Genomic DNA, 16,857 nt, shown 5'->3' on the forward strand with positions numbered 1-16,857 from the left:
CGTTTTCAACGAAAGGTCCAATAATAATCATAGAAAAGAAAAGAAAATTTTAAAAAAATCAACTCCAGTAGAAAAATAATTTAATAAAGGGATAAGTTTCAAGAAAATATCTGTATAGTAACAACATTTTAAGTAAAATGTCCACAAAAATATACATGTCTAATGTGATTATACATTAAGTTTTCCAACAGGTCCTGTTTTACACTTGGTTCAGTCCATGTAGGTTTTCATCTAGGAAAAGCCTTCACTGCTATCAGCCTTCCTGGGACACATCAATTTCCACAACAGAATCATACAAGAAATGTTTTCTAATTAATTTTAGGCTCACACAAATAAATTTTAGAGGTGGTAACAGTCCAGAACAGATCAGGTTATACCATATCGTTAAAAAAAAAGTGAACACAAACAAGGAAAGCGAAAGTCAGCCACCCAAGGGACACTGTCAGGCAAAGACATCAGCCCTACAATACACACCACACAACACTGACACAGCTGGAAAAGGAGGGGGAAGAAGGGCAAGAGGGAAGGGAAAAATCCCAGGAGGATGATTCCCCGGAATTGTGGAACTACAAAACAAGGGGGCTATAGAGAGGCCAGGGAAAAGCACACATGACCAACATATGTCTGAGAACCGGACAATTTTGTAACATAGAAGATAAGTTAACTACAGGAATATGGAAAGGAATCAGTGGAGATTGTTTATTTCTTATTTTTCCAAACAGCTACTGAGCTGTAAAAATAACAGGTCTGTTCCAAAAAGCCCTCACCAGTAAGTGCTAATTCAGTCGAACCAGAGAGAAAAATCTGGTTACAGAGAGATGCAAGAGTAGAGCAGAAAGCAAAGAAAACATGTTCCACCAGCAGAGGACAGGAACGCAACACTGAAGGGGAGATGCCAAACGAGAGATCAATTTTGTCAATGTGAGAGGTACAATGCCACAAAAAAATCAAACCGAAGGGAACAAAACAAAAACCCCATCCCATAGAAAGAAAATGGAAAATGGCTAAAGAAATAAAAGGACACACACTTTCCAAAAGATTTTTTTGTTTTATAATCAAATTTCTTTTACATAGACAACTGAAACACACCAATATTTTGTGCGAAAAATATTTTTAAATAAACTTTGCTTGTTCTAGATTTTTGTACATTCTGATATACATATGTAACAAGGTTTATGGCACTGTAACCAGGATTCAAAATCATATAAAGGAACAAAATAACTGCTCTCATTTATCCTTTCTGAACCAAGCTGGCTGCTGTTGCACTATTAGACTTTAAAAATTATTATCTTATTATTAGTGGGCAGCCAACTCTTAATTGGTTTGAACACTCAAAACAAACCCCAAATTATTATTGCACAAGAAGCCAGTGAAGGCATATGGCATAGAATGATCGAAGTCCCTTACTGTTAAAACCTTACACCCCAAAATAGAAAAATAGAACTGGAACATGAAACACGCCAAATGAACTTTGTTTTCTTCTTTAGTTTGAGTCAGGAGTGTGAAAAGTGCCTTGCAGACTTTTAAGCTGCTCTGATTTCCTTTGCATCGGTGAGCATTTTGCTAGGTTATCTTTAGCAAAGCCTTTGCAGAACGAAGGCCCTTCTGTTTCAGGGAAGTTTTTTTTCTGCTTTGTTTTGGCTATTTGTGTTTTGTCTTCAACTTAGGTTTCTTCAGTCTATGAACCTGCACAGACTACTTAGCCATAAACTCTACAAGTAGCCAGAGAGGAGGGGAAAAATAAAAATTAAAAGAAAAAAAGCCCAACGTTTCTTCTTCTTGTTGTTTTTATTTTAAAAAGTACTCCTTTTGCTCTGAAGCCTCCCTGCTCTGCTGGTGTCTGAGAAGGAAATCATAACAGCATCCCAAACCCAGCAAAGTTCTTGGATCTTTTAAAAACCTTTCCTTACAAAAAAAGGTTTTTATTCACAAAAAGTTTGCCACAAAACTCCCCTTTGAAAGCTAAAAAGAAAACCCCACAACCCACCCATCACTGCCCCAAATCAGGTGAAGAACAGGTTCAGCCCCCTCGCAGCTCGGCTGTCACACGACAGTCTCTACGCCAATCAGCTTCGGTGTGAGGATTCGTGGGGTGACTCCATTGTTCAGATCTTCTTCGAACTCCAGTAACTGCCCCATAAAGTTAAGGTTGGGGGAAATGATTGGTCGTTTGCCTTTGACAAATTTATAGGCATCCGTCATGGTCATGCGTGTGTGCTTCATTAAGTACGCGATAACGATGGTGGCAGATCGAGAGACACCGGCCTGGCAGTGGATGAGGAGACCTTTCCCACACTGATGAGCTTCCTCTGCAAACGAGACAGACAGAAGAAAATAAGACTTTTTGCCAGTTTGCAAATTAGAACAAGCTCATTGCAATTAAGAGCAACTTCATGTGACAAGTCCCTTGATTTGATTGCAAGCACAGCACTGTCTCTTCCCCTTCCCTTCCAGCTCATCTTCCCCCGAGGTTTCAGAGCTACTCAATGTGAAATCCTCAGTCCAGTCTGCCACTGAACATCCCCACATCCACTCTCTACCCTTAATTAGTGGATGGAACCATACATTGAGAGACGCTGCTTCACTGCCAGGGAGCATTTCTTAAGGAGGGCAAGGCCCATGATGAGGAATCTCAAGCTCCATTTCCACCTCAGTTGCAATGCCACTGCGTTATGTCAGCATCTCAACCTCCCTGTTTTTCAAAACAGGGAACCACTCTTCTAAAAACCTAAAAGGTATTTTCAGATTCAGTCCATAACAATACATCTGTTTCAAAGCCCTGTCCTCTGAAGCTTTACAAAGCTATTCTTGAAATGAGCTTCAGTGGGGCTCTCTGCTGTGGTGGCTCTGTGCAAAAGGAGAAGCTGGATACACACACTCTGCTCCAGCAAGATTCGTCACTTAAGAGGGAGGCACCCTGGGCAGCATTTAGGGGAGACAGTCCTTCTAACCACATACTAACAGGACATGAGAGCAGAGAGTCACTGCCATACCATCCTCATCTGCCAGAGCTTGCTTTTAAAACAGGAGATGGAACTTTCACAAAATGACACTTCAAACGACCTCTTTTGTTTCATTCCGCAGGAGAAATGTGAATTTAGTTTGCAGGTTTTGGCATTAATCCAATCCCACCATGAGTACAGTTCAACCCACCCCACATGTTCAATCTGTACTGTGAAAGCACAAATGAAGCCAACTTCCCTCTAGACATTTTTGCCAGTTAGTATTTCAGAAAGCTGAAACTCTCTAACACATTTTGACACACATTCCCAGAGAGTTTCTGATGATTTCACTTCCTATGGCTTTAGTCTTAGCTAAACCTGGGGTTGGTTGTGGTTTTTTGACAACATATTTAAAGAAACATAGGCCAACAATATGCTGTTTAAACATTTCCAAATCTTCTCAAACAAAATTTAAAGTCTACCCTGAGGAAGGGAAAGCTTTGACAAGCTACTTCCCCAGCTGGTTAATTTGATACAGAAGAAAAACTCTCAATGGAGAAATATTTGTTTATTGAAAACAAAGACAGACCCTCAAGTTGTGATTATTAAAAAGGAAAGTAAAATGGGTTTCAAAACGTTTTCTAACCTTTCCAGAGAAAAGCTGCTTTCTCTGCTCTTGGTAAGATCACAATCCAAACACAATCTTTAAGTGGTTTTGAGAACTCTAATCCTGCAATTCATGGGGATGAGGGGAGCAAACGTCTCTCTCTTCTACCGCAGAAGGACCTCAGTGAAGCTCCACAGTCTCTTTACCTAAGCTTAGCCTATTGCATCTCCCTGCATCTCCCCCCATCTTGCTGAACTCAAAGTTTAAGGTTTTACTGGATTCCTTGACACAGCTGTTTTCCCAGAGGATCAAAGAAAGGCTCCCTTTTACCTGCCCTTCACCCAAACAAGCGTTCACCTTCCCAGGCACACAGTAGCCAGCAGCTTAGGGAGCTGACAGCACTACTTCTACCACTGGGGCTGAGTTAGGAACACAAGGGAAAATTTGAGTTAGAGATCCTTTGGTTCTTCACACTGTAGAAGACAAGACCAAAGGCTCAGAGTGGCAAAACTCACCTGAACTGCCCTGCATAAGCAGTGATTTCTCTAGTCACTTCACTAAGGGGTGTGGCTACGGAGCACAGGCATCAGCACACCAGGACTCCCTGCCAAGACACAGCCAGGCGAGGATGAGGAGCCGTCTGCTTCCGAGCTGCCAGCCCTGGCCGGCACGCAGCAGGGGCAGATGGGCTCACAGCAACATGCTGAGCCTGGCCCTCCTGCCCTGGCACCCAGTCCCACAGCTGGGGCCAAATCCTTGCCGAGCCTGAGTGCACCTGAGTGCAGAGCCAGCACAAAGGAGGGCAGGGAGGAACACCCACTCCAGTACAGGGTCAGTCAAGGACCTATGCTGCAGTGCTGCATACAAGCACACTTCCTCCTTTGTCTAGTACTCCTCCATCAAGCCTGAAGTATTGGTATTAGCTCAGTCTCAGCACAAGAAAATGGAATTTTATGTCAGTAAAATATCCCCAGCATATTGCAGAAAACCTCTCAGGACACATACTTGCACTAGGGAATCACTTTTACTATGCCACAAAAGCAGCGTCCACAAAGACATCTAGAAGGACAAGGAAAGGTCCTCAAAAGTTTTCAGTAGCACATGCTGAAGTCCTCTCTGACCAGCCCTGCTTGAAGTGGCCATCTGGCTTTAGCCTAGCTGAGCATGGCCCTAAACTTGGCTGAGGGCTGTGCTGTGTTGATCATAACGAGGTCAAGAACAATGCTGCTGGGTCACTTCAGCAATCTCCACAACAAGCTGCATGTCTGTGGTGAGCTCTCTCACACAGCCTACAGGGTTTAGAGGCTTATTAATGCAAGTTTTCATCACTATCCACTCAACCACACATACACTCTGAAGCTACAAATCTAATGGTGGAACAAGCCAAGTGTGAAAGTTTGTCAGTTTTCTCATTAAGTTAGCAAAGACTGAGACACCATTAAGAATATTCACTATGAAAAACTGGCTGGAAGCCACTGTGTGGAAACTAGGAATGCAAAGGAATCAAAAAGACGGGATGACGAAAGTCTCAATTTTGTGGGGTTTCCTGAATTTAGAAGCCTGGAGGTAGGCGTTACTATCACTGGATAAAAACTGTAACCTCAGGCTACTTAACCAGATGTGCCAGAGATGAGAAAGGACAGAAATATGATATGTTCAGCATTTCTAACACCTCAAACTAAAGGAAATAGGGCCTTAACCAGCCTTCAGAGTTGTTGGCAAAGCATAAAGTTCACTCTAAATTGTTATAGTGGGTAAAAAAAATAACAATAAAAAAACAAACAGGAGTATTTCCAGGAAAGGGTAATTACCAATGAACTCAAAAGCCTCTTCAAAATACTGCCTGAGATTCTGCTTGTTGCTGTCAGTGGCCGGGAGCCGCTTGTAGTTGAACATGCCTTTCTCGTAATGGTACAGGGGCAGGTGGGTGGTCACGTTGATGACGTAGCCGATGTTCATCCTCTGCATTTTCTCCAAGTCCTGAGCATCGTGCTCGTTTCCGAGGAAGAGGAAGGGCAGGATGGGGGTGAGCTCAGCGTTCTCGATGTCTGGCGTGGTGGGGATGGACTGAGGTAGCACGGGGGGCACAGCGGAGGCGCCGCCCCCTCCTCCCCCCTCGGGGCACTCTTGCAGCTGGAGGGAATTGTCGCAGAGGTTTTCGTGGTTCTGCTTGAAACCGCTGAGTCCTCCTGGGAAGGGAGACCAAGCAGATACTTTGGTTAGACACCCCAAGATTTCCTCAGAGCACACAGTGGGGCCAGGAGGGCTGGAGCTGGCTCTCCTGTCCCCACCACCACTGTAACAGTGTCACTGGGCTGTCAACAGCAAGGGTGGCATGAATCAGCAGCGGGCATTGTCCTCCCTCTGCGCGGCGGAGGGTGCCAAGAAACGGGCTCACAGACAAACACGCCTCTGTGCAACATCGGCCTGCTGGGGCTGCCTCACCTACCGGCCTGAGCCACAAGGAAGGTTTTTCCAAGAAGGAAAACATCACCAAAACTAGGGGCCAAGGGGCTATCGACACACTAAAACAGAGCAGCAAGCCAGCTGGGACAGTCTTAGCTTTACCTGCCCTGCAGGGCATCCCCCCACCCAAGAGCTCTGAGGAGGATGGAGCAGCTCACCGCGGCATCGCTCCAGGGAACAGCATGTTCTGCGCACCCGAACAAAGGAAAACCACTCCTTGTTACCTAACAGTGACCGAGGTGCTTGCTTAACATGTGGCAAACAGCTCTCCTTTTGCTGCCCCAGCCACCTGAAAATATCTAGCAAGAGTTATTTTTAGGACATTAAAACAGATTGGGAAATGGATCCGAGGAGGGAGGAGAAGTTGCTTTCTCGGTGAAGGAAGCTCGTGCCTTCCCTTTTTCAAGCACCATTTCTCTTCCCGTCCATTTTTTATTTCCCGAGGAGGGCGGCCTCGCAGAGCTGGGGCAAGCAGAGTGGACCTTCTTTCTACACCTCATTCGGCACTGACATCAGCGGCAGGCTCCCCACCTGCCTGGTTTCCATGGCGATCCCACAAAGCACACAATGACATCAGCTGGCACTACATCAGCTCTTTGAGTGCAAACAATACAAGAACTACTACTTTGTTCGAGGCCTTGGTAGGAGGCGGCGTTCCTGGGAGCCGCTGATGTAATGTAACAGGTGGCTCCTCCGAAAGAAAAAGGCGGAAAGAGGAGAAATGCAAGGATGCATTTCCCCCCCCTCCACCTCACACACGTTGCTCTTGTACTGGGATACTTGAAGTCATGCTCGCCATCGAAATGAGCCAAGTGCTCAGGCTCAATTGCACTTTGTTAACTGCAAGCCAAAAAAACCCCATGAGGGGGGAGAACGACTCTGAAGTTACTAGAAAGAGCCACACTAGCCAAAATAAATGCGGAATGTCACCCTCTCAATAACGCTATTTAAAAAGAAAAATAAAACAAATAAAAGAGAGGCTATTTGTCTTTTCCATGCTCTTTCACGGTGATCCAGTTAAGGTTTTTAAGTGAAGCAAAACACGCTGCCACTCGGGCTCTGGATCAGACACAGCAAAACAGACACAGAAAATGCCTGCTGTTGAGTGCTGCAATTCAAATGTCCAAGCCAAGTGCCTGTGACGTGCCTGCCCCTAGGGTGGCACCCACCCAGGCCCATTTCCATGCCCTGTGCTGTATTCCAAGGGTACGAGGCACCCCGACTAGGTTACAACCATCTGAGCCCCTCTAGTGCAAGTGCCCTTTTTCACATCCAAACACATGTCCTTTGCATATTGCTATTAACATAATTTCTCAGAAAACCTTGAAATGCCTACAAAATGCAGAATATTTCCCCTGTCTCACGAATGTGCTTGTCTTCAGCTAGTCCTGCAATTTACAGGACACAGAGCAAGCAGATTTGCTTTAAAGATCTCTATTCTCAAAGTTGTAACAGCAGGGCATTGGGATAGAAAGAAGAGCAAGGACAAAAATGTGAGCTCAACTGCACCACCTGGCCTCAACAGGGCCTGAAAAGTCTTCTCAGTCCACTCAAGATAACAAACAAGATGACGGTCCCCAAGTTGGAGATGTTTGAAGTCTCATTAAACCAATAGGCCCAGCCTATAGGTTAGGCTACAGGCTAAACCCTAACTCGTATTTCCATCTTTCTGAATGGGCAAGCAATCCATTCAGCTTGAATATGGCTCTTTAAACAATAGCCACAGCATGCTAGGATTCCCAAGAAAACCCCTGCAAAAGTTGTTTTAGTGACACCAGAGCCAAGGCTCATTTTCCACCTCTCCTGCTGACTTCTGGGAATAAGCAGTCTCAGGTGGAGGTGGGACCCCACTGGTTCATCAGGTGGGGACATCAGGTGGGGACACTGATGGTGTGGCAGACACCAGCTTTCTTCACAAGCTGTCTTGTAAGACACATCAGAGCATCAGGGCAAAGGATGGGAAGGGACCCCAAACACAACATGTAGAATATGCCCCCCAAATACAACATGTGGAAGATGCCCTAAGAAGTGGAGTAGCCAGTCATATATTACCTTCATCCACAATTTTTTTTTATAGACGTTTGCCAGTGTCACCATTCCTAATGTCAGTTCACATTCCCCATTCTCCTTGTTCACCTCTTCATGTGAGAGTTAAAAAGTCAGTTCAAGCAATATTTAAAGCAACTCTCAGAGCAAATGCTCCTGAAAGAACACATTACTGGGGAGAGGATTACTAACCTTAACTGGCTCACTCACGTCAGCAAGGGATGACTGGACAACAACACTGGTACCCAGAAAAGATGCAGCACAATGCAGTCATGGAGGGAAACTGAACCCTAATCCAACAGCAGGAGCTTAGCTTGGATCTGTGCTGCCATATGAGTCATGCAGGTCCCAAAACAGGACCCAGACACCTCCTGAGTGCTGTTGTTCCATTCTCAACACACATGATCCTTGCACAAACTGATTTATGAAGCACTAGGGTAATTTAAGTGGAGCTCATGCATGCATAATGCTCAGGCTTTACTTAAGTTTGAGACTACCTCCCAAAACAGGTCCAAGCAAAGTTAATAATGATCAGCCAGAAAGGGATGGGTTTTCTACATGAAGGTAAATACAACATACAAAGTATTCAAATACATCTGTAGACCCTTGTCAAGCACCTGCTATTTCAGCATTTAAAGTCTTCATGTAGCAAGGGTATAAGAGGAGGGAGAGAAGAGACTGTACTCACAGCAGAGACCAACACAAAGCTCTTGCAGGCCTGGTCTAAGAGTTGATTCATTAAACTCAGTAAAATGCAAGACATCACTGCTACTGACTACAACTCCAGATCACAAAGAAGCTCAAGCATGGATGCAGAGACTCCACTTGGGGCTGTAACAAAAGCTGTTTTGTGGCTGACCCTGCCCAAGCCTACCCAAAACAGGGGAATGAAAGAAGCATTACAGAGAGCAGTAACAGCACCTGTGGCCAAGAAGCATAACTCAGCAGAAGCCTCTCACTAGCATAGAAGCTGTATTTTAAAAGCAGCTTTTCAGATGCTATTTGCAATATGGGAAAAGCCTTCATCATATAGAGACAGCCAAAGCAGAGAGGCAATATAATAAATCCACCAAGGAAGCCCATGGGAATGCATGGCAGTGCTGTTGGAACCACCACCATGGAGCCTGGACTCATGAGTGTAGCCACCTTCAGTGACAAACCAAAATACCAGCAAGGCAGATAAGCCACCAACAGATGTGCACTTCAACAGACTGTCCTGCCTGCAGCCCACCTCTCCTGGCTTTAAACACTCCACAGAACTTGTAATGACCAAAGCATGGGCAAGTATGCCCAGCCAGTGTGACGCAGCCTGTGCATGGACACAGAGAACACCCCAAGTGCTTTTGCTCTGTTCCAGAACAGCTGCTGGATGGGTATTCAGAAGGCTGAATCTACCCAAACCCAAAGATGGACACACAAGGATGTTCAGCACTTTGGGGAGCCTGAGGTATTTCTTCCATGAGGAAATCAATGAATGAAGTAGAGCCTTTGCTGGCAGATGGCCTTTCATAGTATCTAGCAGAATACAACAGAACACCAACAGCTCTTTGCTCACCACTGATGCAAGACGCAGGCTGCAGAACCATTTTTGCAGTTGCAACTGCATGACATTTGCCAACATCCTGCCCTGCCAGAACAGTTAGTAAGTGACAACAGACTTGGGAGTGTCTGAGACCTCAAAACTTTTGGGAAGTTTTAAGTCAGCATTGTACATGCTTCAGCTATTCCCACTCATTTGTTCAAGTTCTCTGCAGCCATCTGCCCCTAAATATCTCACTTAATGCTCTTCAAAATCCCTCACCTGAGCAGCAGCTGCACACAGATATCCCAGCTCCAATGCCACACTAGAGCCGAGGGCTCACACCAGCACTGCAAGACCAGGTGAGCAGCCAAAGCAGCTCTGAACAAATAAAAAAAGAGAAAAGCATCTTGGTGCTGGCATAAAAGTCATGCTTAAAAGTCTCTGTCATTTACCATTAGAAGAAGGCAAATTTGATGCAAAACAGGCACAAAAGCTACAGCAGGAATGATGCACTCAGCTGTTTATGAGACTATGGCCTTGGAATAGCACCACTTTCAAAGAAATACAGAAAAACAAACCTTACCTGCACAGATTTATAAAAGTGGATTGGGGATTGGTTTGGGATTTGTTTGTTTTGTTTGGGGTTGTTGTTTGTTTGTTTGTGCCATTGCAGCTTTTTAGTTTAGGGTTTTGTTGTTTGTTATTGAAGAATATTGAAGAATTTAAGAATATCGAAGAATTCAAGACTATTGAGAATTTAAGTACAGACTTGCAGTAACAGCTGCCCTCCTCCTCTGTCTCTCCGTTGGCATCTCCTTCAGCCACCAGTGCTGCTCTCTGGCTGTGTGACTATATGCAAACTAGGATTTTGGTTTACAATATGCTTTGGCACATTTGCAATATGTTTCCTATCTGGAAACAGGCTCTTATCCCACAGTTAAGAGAGTAAATGACCTCGTTACCTTTCCAGTGGGAGAGGTTAGAGAGGCAGCTACAATGAAGTACCCTCCCCACAAAGCAGCACCTTTGCATTACCTCATCAGGGTGGATATACTTTGTTCTGAGTGTGGCAGGTACTGGGTGTTCCTGCTCCCACTGCAAACAGGAACATACCTTTATACATGACAGACTGCAGATGTGGCAGCCACATTTAGACTAAGCACGTGGTCTCAGGAGACAACCAGAGCTTTTACACAGCTTTCAAAGCTGTCCAGGCGGATTTCTGGATCTGCTCATCCTCGATTACAATACCACAAAGCCATCTCAGAAATAAAAAAAGAGGAAAAAAAAAAAAAAGAAAAAGAAAAGCAATGCACACACAAGCACAAGAACAACAGAAATCCTAGGACACTGGGAAGTATCAGCAGAAGAGATGTTCAATCTGTAAATTCCGCTCCTCTTATGTTGCTGGGCTCTTGTAGGGCATGCAGCAGAGAATCTGGCGATACCACAGTTCTGGCCACCACAGGCTTTACTCACTCAAGAATTAAGCCAAGCTTTAAAACACCCACTCAGCATGTGCCCTGTCAGTACCACCACAGCAAACCCTGTGGCTGTGTTTGAGTGAGTTTAGGGCTGAAATGTCACAGGCAACATTTGGGGTGCAGGACAAAGACACTCAGACAATTGGTGCGTATCCGTTTAAGACGACGCTTTGAATTTGTGCAAGTACAGCCTGTTCCTTTAAACCTGTGACCTCATTTATTTACATTACTGCAGAAAAGCACTGCCAGAAGCAACAGCTGATGACAGTCTCATGTATTTTTCCACTAACACAACAATTAAACTGCTCCTGTGTTATTAATGAACAGATGACTTTGTGTCAAGTTGATTCAAAGCACAGGATGCCTCAAGGTTAAGCAAACGTGACTTCAGCATGTAAAAATAGAAGTTAGGTATTGTCCAGATGCTTCACCCACCCTGTGTTCTCCCCCTTCCTCAGCCTCCTGAGCAGGAGGGTCCAGGTCTCACGGGCACCCCCTACCATGCTGCCACCAGTGTCTAGAGGTCCTGCTGCAGGCTGGCACACTCGTGCTGAGCCACCACCACTGCATTGCCACCATGTGGGCTGCTCCCATACCACGGGCCTTCTACCAAGGAAGATGCTGCTGTACAGCAGAATTCTGCCATTATAGGCCAAATCCACGCCCAGGATATGGACAACTACCTAGACCATCTCTTCATACCACCAACACAGCTATGGCTGCAGGTGTAGCTGTGCTGGGCACCAAGGAAACTGTCAGGGAGGGCATGGAGGCACTCAGGTTGCATCCATAGCACACAGGAGCTAAGGCTGACCACACTCAGCCACGTGACATTAGTGAACTCCTCACCTGTCTGTGAGATGCTCCAAGGAAACCCTGCCATGGGGCTTTCCCTGTCACCCACAAAGCATTCAGCACCAGCTGTGCTGCAAAAGATTAAGCTTTGAGCAAACATAAAAAAGTAAAAGTAAACAGCACACACAAAGAACAGTTTCCAGCTCGATACACTCAATCTAATCTAGTCTCTCCCTTGAACTGAGCTTCCAACAGCGCTTCAAAAAAAAGGCAAAACTTTGCATTCCGAAGAACTTGCAAGGTCAGGTTTTTTCCACATGGGAACTATCCTGAGAGGTCAGTTTGTACACAAATTCTGGCCTAGAGGAGTCACAAGCACATCCTTGACACAATGGCTTTGAGGTCCCTTTAGAAGTCAAGAGTGTGACGCCAGATGAAGAGGAAAGGTTTCCCCTCAGCATGGAGGGGCATGCACACATGTTTGCATGTTATTTCTAATTTTATCTCACTATGGTTCATACCCCTCACACATCCTCTCCCACTGGCTCTTGAGGTCCTTGGCCTCATCTACGTTTATTATTTCTTTCCTCTGACACCAGGCACAGCAAAGCTGGCTCTCCTAGGGCCACATCCTAGGGAGGCAGGCGAGAGGTCATCCAAAGTCCCATCCCCTATCAGGCCGTGCCAGAGTTGCTGGCTCTGCCCATCTCCATTCTTGGCTCTTCCCATCCCACCACCACCCATTTTCAACCACACCATCACCCCCAGGAACTTGCCACACCTCAACACATGACTTGCTTTTTTCCACCATCAGCTTTCACCCCTTTACTTTTCCTCTTCTCATGATTACTAGATTATCAAAATTCATTCCAATTAGAAAGAAACAATCTTTTCCTTCACCTGTAACAGAAAACCTTTCTTGGATTTCAGTTTAATTCTTTTTTTTTTTTCCTTTATACTTTTTTGTCTTAAATTTCATATTTTTCTCAGACCCTGGACACCCATGCAAACCCACACATCTCATCCATACTGTTCCTTTACTTGTCAGCTTTTCCAAGAATTACTACTAACCTTTGAATATTCACCAGCCTGTCCAGAAGCTACCCTCAATACTTTGGGACCACCTCTCTGCATTGGAGACAGGGGTTCCAGCTTGTACCTGGAAATCTTCCCTATGCTATAGGAGTGCTGAGTCTGCTCATTTCAAACTAAAAACTCAAGTATTCATGGGAAAATAAGCCAGCATCCTCCAAAACACTGTGTTATCCTTGGGGAGCAGTCAGGAAGCTGAAAGAGGAGAAGGCCTGAATCTTGGTGCAAGGACTAAACTATACAAGAATGTAAATAGGAGTAAGGCAAGAAACCCCACATCCCAAACACGCTGTGGTGACGACTCTGCAGCCACCAAGGAGGACTGGACTTACCCTCCCTGGAGGGCAAGCGTTTATAGCAGAAACTCAAAATTAGTCACATTACAACTTCTCATGGCAAAAGTATGTGTTCCCATGGGGATGAAGGCTAACATGAAGTCCAATTAAATAATCACTGGAAATGTCAGCATAAACCCTGAAGGAATACATACTTCTACTGTGAAATGCTCCCACTGGAAATCATATTAACAAAAAGGTCATCATGAAAAGCTAAAGCTATGTACAAAGGAGGCAGGGGAAGTGAGGGGGGAGGGAACAGAAACTATTTTAATGCAATAAAATACCACAAATGGTTTTATATTGACAAAGAGCTATGGGTCTGTTTTCCCAGACAGAGGTAGAGCTGAGCAGGCTTGCCCAGAACACCACGTTTCATTTGTTTTTTAATCTATTACCAGATTCCCTCCCTGGCCATCACCATATGCATCTCTCAAGCAAGTGGCCTGGAAAGAGCCAGCACAGGAGCAGGATGCGGGCAGCTGTGGCTTAGCACGTCTGAGGAGGGAGAAGGGTCCCAGCACTGTGTCAGACATCCGTAATCCTGGATGCGTAGGAGTGGTCCTTTCTGTTTCATCTGCGTGTTTTAGAGAACGCTGACTTTTTCATGCTTCAGCCATCCATTTATTCTCTTTCCCCTTTTAAGGGCAACCTCTCCAGGACAGCTGCTTTCTAAAGAGAGAATAGGCTGCTTTGTTTCTCCTGAGGATGACACAGGCTCTTTTCCAGTCCAAACCACTGCTCCTCTACATCAGAAATACCAGCACCATGCACATTAATATGAAAGGAAATCAGGGTGCTGATATACCACACCCCCATTTCAGAGTACCATCCATTCCTGATGAAATTAAACTGTTTTTAGACTGAAAAGTTTCTACCCTCTTATCTAGAAATAACAATATCTGGCTCTGATTTGACATTTTCCAGCAATGTATTCCTAAGAATATGAAGGAAAAACAGAGAAAGCAAAGGATGCTGTCTTGACATATCCCAGTGTCACACAGTCCAAAATAAAAGCAGCAGACTACTGGAACCAGCATGGTGCATGCCAGCCCCCACTTTGACAAAAGCTTCCGAGCCAGCTCTGCTGGCACATTTATCCCAGTCTAAATGGTCCAGGAACTAGCCCCCAAAAACCCCACGGGGCAAGAGAAAGTTGACCCAGATTGTATCCATATTCTCCAAAATCAAGGCCAGAAAGAAGCAGGGAGAGGAGGAAGAGAAAAAGACATATTTATAGAATCCAGAGCTAAACAACAATAAACAAGGACTATCTCCAGCCAGATGAAAATCAGCCCTTGTGTCCAAATAAAATAACCCCTTATCTCCACAGGTGAGTTAACACTAATATTTCCCAGGAAACATAAAACTGTGTTATCCCTAAACAGAGATGTTCCTTTGCCTTGCTGGACTAACACCTATGAATTTAAGATTAATTTCATTTTAAACAATCAGAGTGGTTTTGTACCTAAAATATGCCAGCAAATTTTAAGCAGCAGCAAAAGTCTTATTCTTAGCTCTCACCAACTGGACATATCCATTACCTTAACAGAGAATAAGAGAATTAAGAGCCCAGCACCAACAGAGCATGGGTCAACTGCTCCACCAATAGCTTTTGCTTTAAAACATTGTGTTCAACTGCTTAAATAAGGTTTAATATCACACTTTGGCATAATGAACTGGAGACAACCAATTCAACTGATGTGACAGAAGCTTGCAAGTTATCTTCTATTTTCCAAGTCTCTCTAAGCCATTGTAAAAAAAAAAAAAAATTAAATATATGATAATTCATGTGTGGACAAGGAATAACATTTGTTCTTTTTATTACCTTTAATTAGAAGCAGCTCTTCTCTGTTGCAGTGAATCAAGTGGGAATTTATCCAGGCATGCTGCAGACTTTTTAAAGCTAGGGCATAGTAAAAGAGTTGGAGCCAATGTGTTCACATTTCTATTACTATTTTCTTAATTTATTTTTGCCAACTTACTCCTTCAAAGCCTGATCTTGGAAGCAGTGTGTTGCAAGCACACAAAGCAGCACTTAACCCTGGCAGTGGCTCCCAAGCCCCTCCCACCCAGTGGGACCATTCCTGTCCCTCCAGCAGCAGGTAATGACAGATTTACAGTTCCCTCCCAATCTCACCATCCCCTCCAGTGGGGACAGCCCAGTGCAGAAGTTCCCACTGCAGAAGGTATTGGTGCAGCTGAGCTAGACAAGGGTGGCACTGCCCCAGGCAGCAGCAATCAGAAATTCATCCCTTCAAGTCAGAGGGACTAGGCAGTACCTAGACCTGCAAGGTCCCAGTTGCTCCCTGGAGACTTGCCAGTTTGGGTCTCTCTGCACGCACTCTCCTGGGACAGGCTCACTGAAACCAAGTGCCAGAAGATCAGAAGCTTGTGCCCCTTCTGGATCTTGCTCTCCTCACTGGGAGCAGAGCATTCCTTTGAAAAGGAGGCAACCCCCTCACCCAAGCAGAGAAACGCATGAATACGCACCTCAACTTTTTTAAAGCACAAAAAACACCTGGAGGCAAATCAGAGCCTAAAATTTAGCAAAAATGCACTGTCAAGGGAAGAGGGTGCTCCTAAATCCATCTCCCACTTTCTGCAGCAGGCAGTTGTGTTGTCCCAGGGCACCTCTCTGACTGTGGATGAACTTGGGCCAACCACACTTCACACCAAAGGCAGCAAGAGAAATAAGCTCAGTGTTATAAAGGGTGCAAGGGACATCAAAACAAGAAAAAAAAAATAATAATCAGATGAAAATAACTTCACTATGCCTCATGGCAAGTCTATCATGTGGGCTTAGTCAGAGCTCCCCTGGCCACAAGACCACCCTGCACTCTAGGCCCAGATTTATCCCTCTAGTCCAGTTACTCCCTTTTTGCACCACACGGTGGACTGACATACTTCTCCATCTCTCCCCCTGTCCTTCCAGCCCCAAAATGCTGCTCCAGAACTAGGTCAGAGACCACCTCCTGGTAGGACACAGGCACCTGGGGAATCAACATCTTTCTAAGCAGTGGAGGACACACCAAAAACAACCTTCAGAGTGCTCCCTTATGCAAGGCTGCCTTCACCAGAGATACTAATTGAAGCACAGATACTAACTGAAGTACAGTTTCCTGTACTAAAAAGTCACAAGGTGTTTAAGCAAAATGAAACAACAAAACCCCCAAGCTTCACTACTGAACCACAGAGCATTCACTGTGCAGAGACCACGAGCACCCCTGGACTTTCCAGCTGCAGAAACATGTCCCCTGAGGCCCTCTGTGCCTCCTGCCCACAGCAGTCCCCACTTTGCCAGCTCACAGGGTGTCCTGAGTGGCACAGCCAGGACTGGTGGCTGAAGCCAAGGGCACTAGTGCACATTTCAGCTTTCCCACAACCCCCAACACTCAATGGATCAAGAACAGGTGAAAGGCCTGCCAGGGGAAGCTGAAGTAAATGCAATTCAAGACAGCACCTTGATCCAGTCTCCTCTCAACGTGACTCTTTGCAGCCTTAACTTTCAGGTAAGAAAGGGAAGGGTGACATCCATGATATTTACACTGCTCTTCCTTAAGCCTCA

General features: G+C 45.2%; 1 protein-coding gene across 13 annotated transcripts in view; it reads right to left on the reverse strand.

The window, feature by feature from the left end:
• Window positions 1-63: 63 nt before the first annotated feature.
• Window positions 64-16,857, reverse strand: part of DUSP10 (dual specificity phosphatase 10) — a 261,089-nt gene continuing 244,295 nt past the window's right edge. For all 13 annotated transcript variants that reach the window (XM_086878805.1, XM_086878808.1, XM_086878807.1 and 10 more), the window contains 2 exons: window positions 5,361-5,738; window positions 64-2,309 (listed from right to left, as the gene is read on the reverse strand). In XM_086878805.1, coding sequence (XP_086734931.1) covers window positions 2,044-2,309; window positions 5,361-5,738 — 644 coding nt within the window. In that variant the 3' untranslated portion in view covers window positions 64-2,043. The remainder of the gene's footprint in view (window positions 2,310-5,360; window positions 5,739-16,857) is intronic.

Source organism: Cyanistes caeruleus, chromosome 2 (assembly GCF_971803275.1).
Source record: "Cyanistes caeruleus chromosome 2, bCyaCae1.hap1.1, whole genome shotgun sequence".
In the NCBI taxonomy this organism is placed as follows: Eukaryota; Metazoa; Chordata; class Aves; order Passeriformes; family Paridae; genus Cyanistes; species Cyanistes caeruleus.